General features: G+C 40.1%; 1 protein-coding gene and 1 long non-coding RNA gene across 2 annotated transcripts; one reads left to right on the top strand and one right to left on the bottom strand.

Moving 5' to 3' along the window:
- The first annotated feature begins 1,730 nt into the window (after positions 1-1,730).
- Positions 1,731-4,196, top strand: LOC116057104. Its single transcript, XR_004106727.2, has 3 exons — positions 1,731-1,788; positions 2,975-3,158; positions 4,060-4,196. It is a non-coding gene; the product is annotated as an uncharacterized LOC116057104 (long non-coding RNA).
- Positions 4,197-14,650: 10,454 nt separating this feature from the next.
- On the bottom strand, positions 14,651-15,177 carry LOC116057099 (protein FAM219B-like). Its single transcript, XM_036001044.1, is given in 1 exon segment — positions 14,651-15,177. A coding segment is annotated over 1 exon segment (513 nt). The 3' UTR covers positions 14,651-14,664.
- Positions 15,178-15,556: the final 379 nt, after the last annotated feature.

Genomic DNA, 15,556 nt, shown 5'->3' with positions numbered 1-15,556 from the left:
GATAGCGGTTAAACTGAGCAGAGGGTGTGCATAATGTGTCGGGGACAAAGCTCAAGCTAACAGGCTAACGGCTTATTAGCTAGCCAAACACCGAGCAGTAACAACTGCAAATATTGGATCTGTGAGCGCATTAGATTAATCTGCTCGGTGTGCGTTTTATAACAAACAGAGCGAGCAGCCGCCGGACTCTAACATCTGTTGATCTGTGCAGGACTTCACTGTGAGCGGACTGTTTAAAGACGAAGTGGCCGGCAGGTAACGTTAACGGTTAGCTGATACTGTAGCAGAGCTGCAGGTAAACGCTGACCTGAGCTGTGTGTTTTCAGTGTTAAACATTGCTGCAGACAGTTGTTGGTGATTTAGAGAGGTGGAAGACTAAGCTACTCAGATCATGTATTGCATTAAAAGTAGAAAGAAAACAGTGTTGTAGAGTTACAAATTACTTGTCAGTTACAAGTCCTGCATTCAACATCTCCCTTAAGTTAAAGTACAAAAGTATTATCAAAATATACTTAAAGTACCAAAAGTAAAAGTGCTCATTATGCAGTGTAATTGTTATGGGTCAGCTCTGTTTTCCCTGTTCCCTGCCTGTTTTTCTCTTCCCTTTTTCCCCTGTTTGTTGTCTGTGTTTGTCTCCACCTGCTGTGGCGAGTTCTCAGGAGGATCTAGGTCAAGGGGCGTGGCCACTCTCTCCCACTCTGTTCCAGCCAGCTGCAGCACATTCAGCTAATCACCCAGCAGTTATCTACCCGGGCTGTTCACCTCCTCAGCGCGAGTTCGTTACAACATTACCAGTGGTAACTTGGCTTTGCAAATTACCAGCTATTTTTGCTCCTTGTCTCCCCGCATTCTAGCTGTTGTTGATGCATCATTGTGCCTCAGTTAATCTGTCTCTCCTCTGGCACGACGTATGCAATTGATCGCTTCGTCTGCAATTGATCGCGGGTCATAAAGAAGAATAATGAAGCATCGTTTATTGAGCGTCTGGAGGTCTTATTATGATCGCAATCTATACATCGCAGTGACGTATTAACTATGTCGGTGCGATGTATTAAAAGTTCCTCAGTTGTTCGCGGGTCATAATGAAGCGTCGTTTATTGAGCGTCTGGACGTCTTATTATGATCGCAATCTATACATCGCAGCGACGTATTAACTATGTCGGAACGATGTATTAAAAGTTCCTCAGTTGTTCACGTGTCATTTGGAAGCATCATTTAATGAGCGTCTGGACATCTTTACTACACACACTGTTGATGTGATGGACAGGGAATCTGAATTCTGCCCAGCAACTTTTAATGTGTTAGTGTGCTATTTTCTATAATAATCTGAACTTGTGTAAATTATCTTTGAGTAGCCATATGTCTTCACATAGTAGACAATGGCAAAGTGTCCCTTTGAATCATTTTTAATCATGTTAATGAGGAGTAGGCCTATGTAATAATTTATATTTATATTCACAAACAGTAGCCTTTTGAAGAATTTAATTTTCAAACCCTTTACCCTATTTATATTAGAATGAAACAGACAAATAATTGTTAACGCTTTAAGTTGTGTTCTATTGAAAGGATCTAGCTACATGCTAACGAGAGCTCGACTCGGCGGAAGCATAAATACTTCAGCGCAGAAGGATACATGAGTGAATCGACAGTGATCCAACTGTCAGTCTCCGTCAGTGTCGATCAAAGTCAGGAGGATGGCGCTTGGACATTTAGCAACGGAGGATTTAATCACGGGCTTACTTTGTTTTCGAATAAAGGTCACTGAAGAGGAGCAAAGTAAATTCAAAGGTAAATTATGTGCATTTTTAATCCGTGTTTGTGGTGTTAATATTCAAAGTTGGAAGTTAACTTTACCGTTAGCACTAGCCAAGTTCATACTCTGTCAACATTAGCTAGCTACACTCGACATTGATGATTGCCATTATTAACGTTAACAGGTTAGTTAAAACATTAGCAGTATTATGTCCCATATTGCCATTCTACATGATACGACATGGTACTTAGCTAGCTAACGGTACTTAGCTACAGTTGACCTTCGAGCTAGCTAGCTAACATTAACGTTAGCTATAAAACTACTGCGTCAGAGGAGAAAAAAAAACGTTTTTGCCGCCGAAAAGTCTTCTTCTGACTTACGTTAACGCTAGCTATAAAACGTTAGCTGGACTGCGTCAGAGGAGAACGATAAAAAGCGTCTTTGCCGCCTAAAAGTCTTTTGTTCTGAAATATATGTTAATGGTAAAGCAAAGCCATTTGGGCGGAATGTGACTATCGGTAGCCAGTGAGGGTTTGAAATGATGATTTATTCTTTATTTTGTCGTCAAACTGTCTTAGAACATTTTCGTAAAACCATGTAATGTTAACGTTAATTAACCTACAAAGACTAACGTCAAGTTACAACACCAGTCACGTTAACTGACAGAACCGACCAACGGTTAACCTCCCTTTCGAGTAGCTAGCTAAGCTTAACATTTAATGTTAGCTAGCTAGCTTCTGTTTTCAAAATAACCCGATTATTATCATTAATAAAAAAAGTAAGATAGGCCTAACGTTATGTTATATTAATAGTGTGTGTGTGTGTGTGTGTGTGTGTGTGTGTGTGTGTGTGAGAGAGAGAGAGAGAGAGAGAGAGAGAGAGAGAGAGAGAGAGAGAGACTTTTCCAGGGTCTCTAATGAGGTACGCCTAAATACTTTTTTTTTTTTTTTTAAAGATTATTTTTTGGGCATTTTAGGTCTTTAATAGACAGGACAGCTGAAGACATGAAATGGAATGACATGCAGCAAAGGGCCGCACGTCGGAGTCAAACCCACGGCCGCTGCGTCGAGGAGTAAACCTCTATATACCAAACCGGACCAAACGGAGGATGATAGAAAAGCGTGATTGCATAATGTGTCTTTTAAATGTGTAATGTTACATTATGCTGTTACCACAGTGGTGGTTAACATTGCTGTTTTTCTTTTATGTATTGTACGTTAGGTAATGAAGTTGACGGAGAAGCAGTGGACTATGGATTGACTGAGAGGATGGTTTCATACCTCTTTGAAGGATTGTTTAAGAAGCAAGCCAAATTCAACCGATTTGTACAGCAGTGGAAAGAAACCGTGACACTAACCGTTGAGCCTGTCCCGGTACATTCAGAGAAGGCTACAGTGGAATCAAGGTACCGGTAACAGTAATGTTATGTGATTGTTATAACATTAGGCCCAAGTAGAACCATGGAAAATAACTATAATCTCATAGACATATAAATAATATAAAATGTAAAGGTTACTACTGAAGTTTTTATCTGGATCTGAATTCACCTGGCTCCGGTAGTTTATGTAGTGTAACATTATGCATTAGGGTGTACACACTGTAATGCATAATCTTGCACAGTCTTTGTAGTCCGAACGCAGGGGTAGAATGTAACTAAGTACATTTACTCCAGTACTGTACTTCAGTCTAAATGTTGAGATACTTGTACTTTACTTGAGTCTTTTCTTTTCATTCCACTTTCTACTTTTTACTCCACTACATTTATCTGTTACAGCTTTAGTTACTAGTTACTTTAGTTACTCCGCTACATTCATCTGTTACAGCTTTAGTTACTAGTTACTTTGGTTACTCCACTACATTCATCTGTTACAGCTTTTGTTACTAGTTACTTTACACATTAAGATTACTGCTCACAGAACACATGTAGTTTATAAAATCTGATGTTTGATAAACTGAGATGATTAGTCCATTAAACACACAACTGGTTGGATCCTTTACACTTTCTAACATGTTTTAATGTTTAACTACATTATCCTGATAATACTTACAGACTTTTGCTTAAGTAACATTTACACTGCAGGACTTTTACTGTAACAGTATTGTTACAGTATGGTTAATTTGCCATACATTTTAAGACTATTGTTTTATTGTAAGAGTCCATGCAGGGTTTGTCTACATGTTTTATTTCCCTATATTTGTGTTGGAGTTCATATTAAATTACTAAAGGCTCTCTTTGAAATTTAATTTTAAAATCCTATGATAATGTTGTGACATGTTTCCTGTTTGTTGATTGTGCTGTGTTGCAGAATGAATATCTGCCGAAGATTTGAAGATGGCTTTAAGATCCTAGTACCCACAGTGCTTAGACTGACTCAAAGGAAATCTCCCCTTGCAGATCTGGCTTTGGAGGAAAGAGAGGCTGCCCTCACCGAAGATGTCCCTGGTAAGTGACTCAGCCGTGGTCACCCCTAGTGTTGTGGAGCCATTTAAGCTTAATTTCTTTTCTATTTGTAATTTGCGTATACTAATTTTTTGTTTACATTACTTCACGCAGAGACTGGGAGAATTATATGCATCCCTTGGATGTCTTATTTCATAATACAAAGTTTCTAGCTGTCAATACTGGGCCTTGGTGTGGACATGGGGGAACGCAAAGCTAAATATGGAAAAAAAAATGCATGCACAGTAAGAAAGATCTCTGATTTCACAAAAAATGTTGTAGTCTTTTGATAGGCCATTAAATGCTGGTTAAGGTATATATATATATATATATATATATATATATATATATATATATATATATATATATATATATATTTGAACAGTTGTTTTTTATGAATGTTGTAGATTTCTGCAATTTAACTGAGTGAATACTACTTTATGATCTCTTGCAGGATCAGCCTGGTTGTAGCGCTATCCTATTGCATGCAGAGGGAGTTTGAAAGACAACCGTTTATCTCGCCCCTCGGATTGAGCCCTGTCAACGGAGAGTTCCCAGACCCAACATCTTGATGTGGGTCTGGCCAAGCCTCCAGGAAGAGCGCCGAGTCTAAAAGCCACCATGGGCTTAGCGGATAACGGTGGTACTGCACCCCATGGCCCAGAAAGACTTTTCACATAGACTTTGCATGGCGAAAGAAACATCTATATTTCAGCGGATAATTTGTTTCGGGATATATCAACTTACCAGCCCGAACACTGAAAGGGTCCTTGGTTAAAATGTTAAATTTTTAACATTCACTAGAAGCGAATCCAGAATTATTAAATTTTTTAAATATATATATTCCACTAAATTAAACCAGTCTCTTATTCACTTGCTGTGCAGAAACCATTCTATACTATATTTACCTCTATAGAAAACTGAGAAGACTAGATAAAACAAAATAAATAGTATGATAATAATTCGAATCCAACGATTTTATTACAGCAGCAGTAATGAGGAACTCGGTCCTCCAGGCGCCGACGGAAGCGGAGGCCGAGAAGGCCATCAAAGAGTTTCTCCGGCTGGCACCTAATCGCCACCACCACCGGCCGAGATAATTCTTTATTTTAATGTTTAATGTTTTAATATTTGTTAATGTTTTTTATGTTTATTGATTAATTATATAGTTCAAAATAAATGTTTGTTCAGCAAAAAGTGAGAAGTTTACTGGTCTTGTTTATACCAGCGATCCTACAGAGTGATTTAAGATCTTTTCAAGTAATTAGGTTAATAATTGTTTGTCATCTTCTAGACTAGACTATGATTTCTACAGATTAGACTGGTATTATTGGACTGTAGCTATAGTTTATTATAAAGTAGTAGTAGTTATAGCAATAAAATGTTAATTAGGCCCCCTATCTAAAATCTTCTCGGTGTACTAAGGTAAGTAATTTGTAATTTATTTTATCAACATTTAAAGAGTAAAGGTATGTTAGGATAACATATACGGTATATAGCGCCTGACATCTGCAGACAGTATAAATGATATCTGGTGGATGTAGAGCCTGACATCTGTACTATGTTTAACAGGAAGATGACCACATCTGTAAGATGTATAGCAGATGTTAGAACGATGTATATAAGCCTGCATCTCTACAATGTATTGCATACGTTAGAACGACGTATATAAGCCTACATCTCTACGATGTATTGCATACGTTAGAACGACGTATATAAGCCTACATCTCTACGATGTATTGCATATGTTAGAACGACGTATGTAAGCCTACATCTCTACGATGTATGGCATACGTTAGAACAATGTATATTGCCTGCATCTCTACGACGTATGGCATACGTTAGAACAATGTATATTGCCTGCATCTCTACGACGTATGGCATACGTTAGAATGATGTATATTGCCTGCATCTCTATGACGTATGGCCAACACGTTCTCACTCCCAAGTCGTAACATGTGGACGCTTGGTCAGGACCCTTTGGCGTAACGACTCAACGTAATGGGCACCCCTCGGAGTAATATTCGAACGTGCAGGGTTGTCCGATAGACTTTAATGGAGCCCCGTCCTCGTAAAATATAGACAGGGGACCATGACAATTCAAGCTGATCTCGGTGATGACTGGCCCACAATAGGAATAAAAAATAACATAATAAATGATATGTGTATAACATTAAACATAGAGAGAGGCAAAATAACAGCTCCTCCTTTTTCACAACTGTTTATTTTTATCATTGACTCTATAAATAAGATTTTCGCCAGCAGTTTTGCCAAATATGGCGTCACACTGACATATTATTTGTAAATAAATGATATACTGTATAGGCTTTATACACTGTGCTACAATATTTGATTAATCATATAACCACTTGTAACATTGCATAGCTTCATTTAACTCTGGTGTAAATGTTTAAATGTTTAAGAAACACATTTGCCATTATTTCGTGTAAACCCGCCGCAGTGAAACCGCTCTGCGCTGGACTTTCATTGTTTTCCTATGGGGATAGCGGTGCCGCCCAACTAGACGGAGCGCTAGAGCGCTATCCTTGGCGTCGCATAGGTCGCGCACCGCTCGGAATTGCCGCCGAAGTTACATATCTCAACTTTGACTTCGTTGCCGCTGACATTTCAAGGCGCAACCTGGGCGCAACCAATGACTGAGCCAAAAAGCATGATGACGTACCTGCGCTGCTCTTGCCTCTCTGCCCTGCGCACTTCTCGACGGCGCCTCTGCACGCATTTCAACTCGGTAAGTAAAATAACAACATGCAATTATCACCACAGCGATCTAATAGGTCAATAAGTTGTTGTCCAAACCTTTCACCGTGCAGGTAGCAGTTTAATGGGACGATGAATGATGTAAAACGTTAATAAAAATACTAGCTCCTCCAACAATTGAAACCTGCAGTAGGCTAACGTTAGCTGTAAGGTAACGTTAGCTGCTTTTAGCAAATCAAGTGTTTCTTTATGCCTAGCTTATTGTCACATATATCATCATAACGGGTACAATCACGGGACATTTCAACACGTTATCACCTAAGCACTAACTTTGAAAAGCCACAAACAGCAGATTAACTATTTTGACTTTACTATTGTGTGGTGCTGTTCCTCAATTTTCTACAGTAAATTGAACTTGATATAGCCTCAGAAGTGTTCCTACTGCTTTTGTCTGTCTTAATCCATCTCAACATGTGGTTAATGTAATTAGTAATAACAGTAGATTTACTAAAATATTGGCCAGATGTGTTGGTGAAGTAGTGGCAGAGAAACACAGTAAATATGTTGTTTAGACAGTTACAAAATGCAATGTATCTAATTATATTTGTTAGTAGATTTAAAATCAAACATTAGTGTAATACATCAGTTACTAGTTCTTAGTAAGTTGTTTTACTTAGCTCAATTAAGAATTTTCTCTAAGGTGGCATGGTGGCTTATGGAATTATTTACAATTACTTACCTCAAATGAAGGATAATAATTACAATTCCAGCCACAGATAAATGATAATTTGTTTAAATTAGGCTTTTTGCAATTGTTCAAACTGTATCTTTTTTGTGTTTCAAATCAACTATAGTCTTTCTGTACTGAAAGGATTTAAATTGTTAGATGTTTTTATGAATAAATGAATAGAGCAGATGTTACTTAATGCTGCTGTGTACTTTGCTGGTTCAGTAAAACCGTGAGCTGACGTTAACAAGCAATGCCTCATTTTAATATCACAGTGTAAATAATCCTTACATGTTTAATTCTCATTTGCAGAAATGATAAAACCAAAACTGAAGCCGTGCCCTTCCTGTCAGGCTCCCAACAGGCTCAACAGAAAAACATGTTTTGCCTGCCTGTCCTGCCTCCCCAATAAGCAGAAGCAAAAAAACAAACAGGAGAAAGTGAAAAACCCCAACTGGGCCTTATCAGTTAAAAAAACCAAAAATAACGGCAAGATCTTAAATGCTGCCCAGTTGTCGGTAAGTTTTCATAATTCTCAAATAACAAGAGGTTGGCTTCCAGATAATTATATAATTATCACAGTGGCCAGATGGGCAGGAAAAATATAGGTGGGTTTTAGGGGTGTATGATATGCCTACAAAATATGTTTATTGATTTACCTTTGTACCGTTAGTTGTTGCATTTCATTTTCAATGAAAAATAATATATTTGATGCTTTTTGTTGGGGTCTGTACTAAACAAACATGTTCCCTAACATCCAGAGAATATTTGCCAACTTGTTTGCCAGGGCATCAGTGTAGCATTGTATTGCATCATTTAATATTGATATAATATTTTAACTTTAACAAAAAAATTGCAGCTACTAGGATTTGGTTATGGCATCTGACCATATTGTTTCAGTTAATTGGGCAACCCTAGGGGGTAATGCCTGAACACCCAACTGCACAAGGACCAACAAATGCTTGTTCTAAGTAGCTGTTTATTAGAGTTGAGCCGGATACTCGGCTGAAATGAGTATCCGGTACGGATAAAGCACTTTTGCCGAGTACGAGTATTATACGAGTAATACGAGTCAATATCTGTGCTCGGAATGAATAAAAATCCTCATTGGGTAGTTGACTGTGTCTGCGTTCTGTGATAGGCTAGTCGTCACAGCGCCCCTCCCCTACACACATACAGATTTATTGTGTTGCTGTGTCCGGCTCTATTCACTCACACACAGAACAGCTCTCTCTCTCTCTGTCTCTCCCTCAGTCACTCAGGTTCGCGGGTCTTTTCCGTTAACGTTTAGGGTGTTTTCAGCTTCAGGTTTGTTTTTTACTTTTACGGTTTGTAGTACTTAATTATTAACCAGTAGAGTTCTGGTAAACGTGGGGTTTGTTCAGACGTGGTACCAGTCAAAAGTTTTGGACACGCTTTCTTATTCACTTAATGATAAAGCTTGCCCAAACTTTTGACTGGTACTCTATCTTTGTTCCTAATTGTTTAATAAACATTGTTGCATTCATTCATTGATATTCCACAACTCACCATTACTGTAGCAAATATCACTTTATTGAATAAAGTGCACAAAATGGGAGAACACTAAAAAAACACACCGTGTTGTCCAGATCTTTTGAACTTCGCCGGCTGACCGTAGACAGTTCGGCTCTCTGATTGGCCTAGAGTCTACAGTGAATGTAGACTCTGGGCCAATGACGGGCCGTAACTGTCTACGGTCAACGTAGACTTTGCACAATGGTAGACAAAACCTCTGCGCAGCCTCCAACTGAGAGAGACGACGTAAATGTGACTTGAGCAACCTGTCTGAAAGTTGTAAGTCTTCTGGTAGCTGTGCCAAGAGAAATCTTAATCATTCCCAATCTTGCAGAGACGGAGAGCGTAGGTATATGTAAGGAGATAACATGGGCACAGGCTAATTATTGCTAACTAAAATGCTAGTTAACGTTAGTAATTAAATTTAAACAGCTAATGTAAGTCAAAACTGCCTGCGAGCTTCTCCTGTACTATACGGTAATTCCTCTACTATGCGACAGTAAGTCGTGTGGTCATGACACAATCGTTAGCCTATTTTTACAAAAAGCCTGCTACAGAGCCATAACGTGAGGTACAAGGTAATGGAGCCTTTTATACATTGGACAAATGAAGTCTTTAAACGTTTCAGATGTAAAAGTTATTTGCTGTCAAAATGAATGGCAGTCAATGGGATGCTAACGGGGGGGTGAGTGCTTGTTAGCATCAAATTGGCGACATAGGAGCTATGCGTTGTGAGGAGAAGCTTACCTCCTTGCCTGTTCAGGAGGAAATTAGCCAACTTTGCGTCCTTTTGGGCTCTAAGCTGTCTTCATTTTTCAAATACAGCTCCAATATTTACCTGGGGTTTGTTACGTCTCTTAGAAATTTCCATTCCACTCCATTATAGACAGAATACTAGCTGATAGGGATGAGCGAGTACAGCATTATCTGTATCTGTTAACCATATGAATTATCTGTATCTGTATCTGTACTCGGACTGGGCGGGGCCTAACCCGGAAGTGGGTCGGGTTGTCTTGAAATGGGTGGGGCTTTAACCGGTATGTTATTTTAAGCATGCAATTGATATGGGTTGATCAGAAATTGTTATATTTATTGCTGATTAGAAAACTATTTACATGACAGCATCAGCATTGAGCTTCAGATCAATGGTTTTGATCACAATAACAAACAAACTATATACAGAACAAGAACAATGAATACAACACATGCGGTTGCAATTATGAAGTAAAATGTAATGAACAAGAGTTTTCATACTCAACATAACTTTTTTTTAACTTTAATTTTTTTATGATCAGTGTGATTTATTATTTTTTTTTTTGGTTCTTTTTTATTTCCACACCAGGTGTGTGTGTGTGTGTGTGTGTGAGTGAGTAAGTGAGAGAGAGAGAGAGAGGGGCGGGCGGGACTGTGTTCTATGGATCAAATAGTCCGACGCTGTTTTTCAGATCTGTTTAGAGCCAGCTGACGGTTTAAAAAAGAAAAAAAATCTCCGACAGGCAGAGACGCAACGCGAGTCGCATTCTACCAAGCACCACGTCTGAACAAACCCCACGTTTACCAGAACTCTACTGGTTAATAAGTAAGTACTACAAACTGAAGTAAAAAACAAACCTGAAGCTGAAGAAACCCTCAACGTTAACGGAAAAGACCCGCGAACCTGAGTGACTGAGGAAGAGACAGAGAGAGTTGTTCTGTGTGAGTGAGCAGAGCGGGACACAGCAACACAATAAATCTGTATGTGTTTAGGGGAGGGGCGCTGTGACGACTAGCCTATCACAGAACGCAGACACAGTCAACTACCCAATGAGGATTTTTATTCAATCCGAGCACAGATATTGACTCGTATAATACTCGTACTCGGCAAAAGTGCTTTATCCGTACCGGATACTCGTATCCGGCTCAACTCTACTAGCTGAGATCAGTCGCATTGTTTTTTTAACCAGGGCAGCAGTTTTCAGATTACATTATGTGCTTACACAATTGCAAAAGGGTTCTCCAATGTTTTCTCAGTTAGCCTTTTAAAATGATATCAGATTAGTAAACAGAATGTGCCTTTGGAACATTGGATGAATGGTTGCTGATAATGGGCAATGTAGATATTGCATTAAAGATCAGTCACTTCTTTCTACGACAGTCAAGAACCCTTTTGCAATTATGTAAGCACGTAATGTAATCTGAAAACTGCTGCGTGACCCCAAAACTTTTGACCGGTAGTGTCTCTCCGTTGATCCTGTTCATTGGTTTGTTTGCTGCTTTCATGACTGTACTAACGTTACAGACGTAGCGCGCTGGGTTTATGTTTTTACAGGTATATCTGGCAACCTGGCCTGGCTGTCAAACTGGGCAGTTGATAACAACACACAGGCCAAAACACAAACAGAAAACACAAACAGAAATCCGTCACGGAACGGAAATTTCAAAAGGAGAATATACTGGTATTCGCATTGTTATCAGATTTCAACTTAGCATGTTTCCTCCAACAACCAATCAACCAATTATGTATATATTAAGTTAAGAGTATTTATCTATCAATCAATCAATCATTACATTACATTACATGTCATTTAGCTGACACTTTTATCCAAAGCGACGTGCAATTGCTCTCTATATCAGAGGCTGCACGCCTCTGGAGCAACTAGGGGTTAAGTGTCTTGCTCAGGGACACATTGGTTGATGTATTGCAGTGGGAACCCATGATGTTGAAAGGCGATGGCCAGCTTTCACCCAAGACTCAAATACAATACAAATGGAGTGGGGTCAAAGCTGTCTATTGGTGGCCCATTCAAATCCAAAAACAGGAGAGAGGTGAGACTGTCGACACGCAGTTTGTTACATGCTTTCCTGTCAGTGTCATTCAATGCAGAAAACCCTCTCTCGCATTCCGCAGAGGTTGCCATATAGGTCTTGCTTGCAATTATGAGCCGTTTAAGTGTGTCTCCTTCCTTTCTGCCATGTTTGAAATCTCTGAAATCCTCTACTGCCTCTCTGCTTCGCTCTCCAAGCAACTTGGCAAACAAGTGGACCTCCACTTCCCCATATAAAATGAGGTCTTCCTGCTTTTCTGGCCAGGTAGATTTATCTGGGTCAGTTGCACCAGATCATCGGTTGACATCGGTCTTTTCTCTAATTGTTCTGACTAGCTTTTTTTTCATTCCATGTGCAATGTGGTCTATGATTTCTGCGCAAGAGTGGTCTGATCGGTGCACCTCCCCCACTACAGCACCATTAAGTTCTCTTAAGTCTTTAGCAACAGCATAAGCTGTTCTGAAGGAGCTGGTGGTTTCACTAATTAAATTAGCACTAATGTCCACGATGTTTCTGGGTAATATATATTTTTCTGATTTTCAATCTCTATAGCTCTCTGGTGTGCTGCACGTTGCCAGAGTTCTCTTAGAACAGCTGCCAACTAGTCCATTTATCCTTTGCTGTGAAAAGTGCATCCCAATATATTTGTCAGACAGATCAATGTCTTTGCGTCTCTGCAAGTGGCACAACCTAGCATTCCGTTTTGTCTTGAATATAACCACGGATTTCTATCTTTCCACCCCAGCCACTGTTCTTGTGTCCAGCAGAATGGCGTTATCCTTGTCTCCTCATGGTCAATCCCTATAATAAACTAAAGAAAAAAGGCTATTAGCATGTGGTTTGGTGGCATACTATGCAGATCTCTATGTCTAAGAAACTCACCTCTTGGTCATGTCCTGCCAGCTCATCCAGCCCAGTCTCATGGCAGTTTGTGAAATGGTCACGTTATTGAATCTGTTGATTTGTGTACTGAACACGTTAATGTCGTTATTTTCGTGTGGTGAGCACGAATTTTAAAGTAATGTATTTCAATGGGAAGCATATTTCGTGATCACAGAACGATTACAGTAGCAAGTAGTATTGATAAGGCGAAAATCCACACAGGGAGGTTGGTCGGGGTGGTGGATGGGTCAAACAACACAGGACTTTCACCCCACATGTTGCAGTTCCTTTCCACGTTAATCTCTTCCTAACCACAACTGTCCCGTTGTCTCCTGTGTGTGACTTTTCCTTTCCCCGTTCTTCTTTTCCTAACCACAACCGTCCCGTTGTTGTGGCCGGCATGTGGCGTTTCATGTCCCCGTTGTTGCGTGCCACAGAGACCGTGGATCGTGTCCCTGCGCCCGGGGATCGCGTCCCGCGTGTGGCGGTCGCCGGCGTGTGGCGGTCACCGGCGTGTGCTGTTTAATTTCCCTGTTGTGGCGTTTCATTTCCCCGTTGCTGCGTCCCCAGAGCAGCCCAATGTCATGGCACAGTGTTCATACGTTTTGAAAAAACCTGGAAAAGTCGAATCCCACTATGAACCACATAAATTGTCATTCATTTTATTGTTAAACCTCTGAGGGTAAACTTTAACACAGATTTTTATTCTTATTGTATAATGTAGACTGACATTTTCAGGACGACATAGTCATGGAAAATTGCCAAAAAGTCATGGAAAAAGTCATGGAAAAGTATTGGGTAAAATGCGTATGAACCCTGATGGCAGTTCGTGAAATGGTCACGTTTGAAAATCGTGACCTGTACACAAATCAATAAATCAAAATAACGTGACCATTTCACGAACTGGCGTGAGACCGCGTTGGCTCATCGCTTTGCTCCTGTCCACCTCCTCTTGCCTGCTCACGTTCACTACTTCCTGCTGCCTGCTCATTATCCTGTTCATGTCTGCTTCTTACTGCTGCCTGTTCATTGTCCTGCTCCTGCAGAGGACCTGTTTTCTTCATACACATTAACATTTTATTAAATATATTAGCACTCACACATACCTTAATTACCTGTCTCTTAATTGTTATATTATATGTCTTACTTACTGTTCTTTTACCACCAAAAAAATGGCTGATGTCTGCCACTGTCCTTTTTCTCTTACTCATAGTTGCTCTGTAAATGAAATTAATTTCAAGTTTAAGTAGGTTGTATATAAGTAACTTCCCTCGCGTCAATGTTTTTAAATTAATCGCGTTGATTTATGTGTTAACGTCAAACATTAAAATTCATAACAATCGGTTGGGGCTTTTTCTGCCTTTAATTTGATAGGACAGTTAGGTGAGAGAGAGGGGGAAGACATGCAAGAAATTGTCACAGGTCAGATTCGAACCCTCGACCACTGCGTCGAGGCATAAACCTCTCAATTCATGTGCGCCTGCTCTACCACTGAACCAACCCAGCCACCATAACTATCTTTTAATAATTTCATCAAGTTCTATAAAAAGTTTAAAAATAAGTTAAAAATAAATTTTAAAAATAAGGTCAAACTTTGGGGTCACAGTGAATAAGGCTTCTTATGTCCATTCACGTTTTCATGTGGGATTAGCGATCCTGGTGCACAGAGTCCTGCATAAACAGAAGTTTGGCTTCAGAGCTGGAAGTCCTGGGTCAGAAAGAGGGCCTCAGGCACCAGTGACTAAAGTCAGGGACAGGAACTGGTGCCAAGTCTTTGAAAAGGTTTGAGTCACAGCACCGGCATCACTGCATGGAGCAGGATGGGCCCTCGGGGCAGCAGCACACAGAGGAGCCCATGGCTTTGGGCGGAATCAGGTCCAGGTCCTCGTCATCGGGGATCTCATTCAGACGGTAGCCATCCTGAAGCAGCTGCCTGCTTAAATCAGGATGGACCTCAGCTGAAGAATATCTTGAGGAATACTGCTCAAAGTCTATCTCTTCATCATTGTCTGAGTCCAGTGCAACCAAAGTGTCCTCAGCGTGCTGACTCAAAGCGGCGTAGCCCTTGTTATACTTCACCGTCCTCTGGGCTTTCTGTTTAAGGGCTTCTTTTAACAGTTCCTGATGCTTCTTTAGTTTGAGGTGGATTGCTGGAGCTCTGGACATGATGTAAGGTCCTCTTTTCTCCACAGGCCTGATCCCTCCATCGGCGGTCTTAGGTCTTGTGCCATTACTGGGCCCCGAAAAAACTTGAGGCTCCAGCTACGCTTCCAGCAAGGTGTCCTTCTCTGGTTCCTCTATGATGTCGTTCATCATCTTTCCGTTAGTTGTCTGAATTTACACCACACAATCGCAGTGTCTGGCTGCGCCTTGCTGTATTGTGTTTGTAGAATCTTAACATGACCAGCAATTGAAGATGCATCTTCCCCAAGAACATCAAGTTCCTATTGACAAAAATAGTAACATAGAACAGAAAAATAATTATATTGCATTCATAAATCACCTTTCCATCAATAAGATTAAAATGCTGTGTGTGTGTGTGTGTGTGTGTGTGTGTGTGAGTGAAACGCTACCTAGTACTGCTAGCTAGATAGCAAAATTAACTTAAACTTTTCTAACGTTGGATTATAAAAAATTTTAAAAAACAGGGCGCTCGAGCGAATTCAACTGTTGGTGACCAACCCGGTCTCACGCC

Source organism: Sander lucioperca, chromosome 5, assembly GCF_008315115.2.
Source record: "Sander lucioperca isolate FBNREF2018 chromosome 5, SLUC_FBN_1.2, whole genome shotgun sequence".
Taxonomy (NCBI): Eukaryota; Metazoa; Chordata; class Actinopteri; order Perciformes; family Percidae; genus Sander; species Sander lucioperca.
Note: the sequence above shows the minus strand (reverse complement) of the source record. Positions and strands in the feature narration are given on the sequence as shown.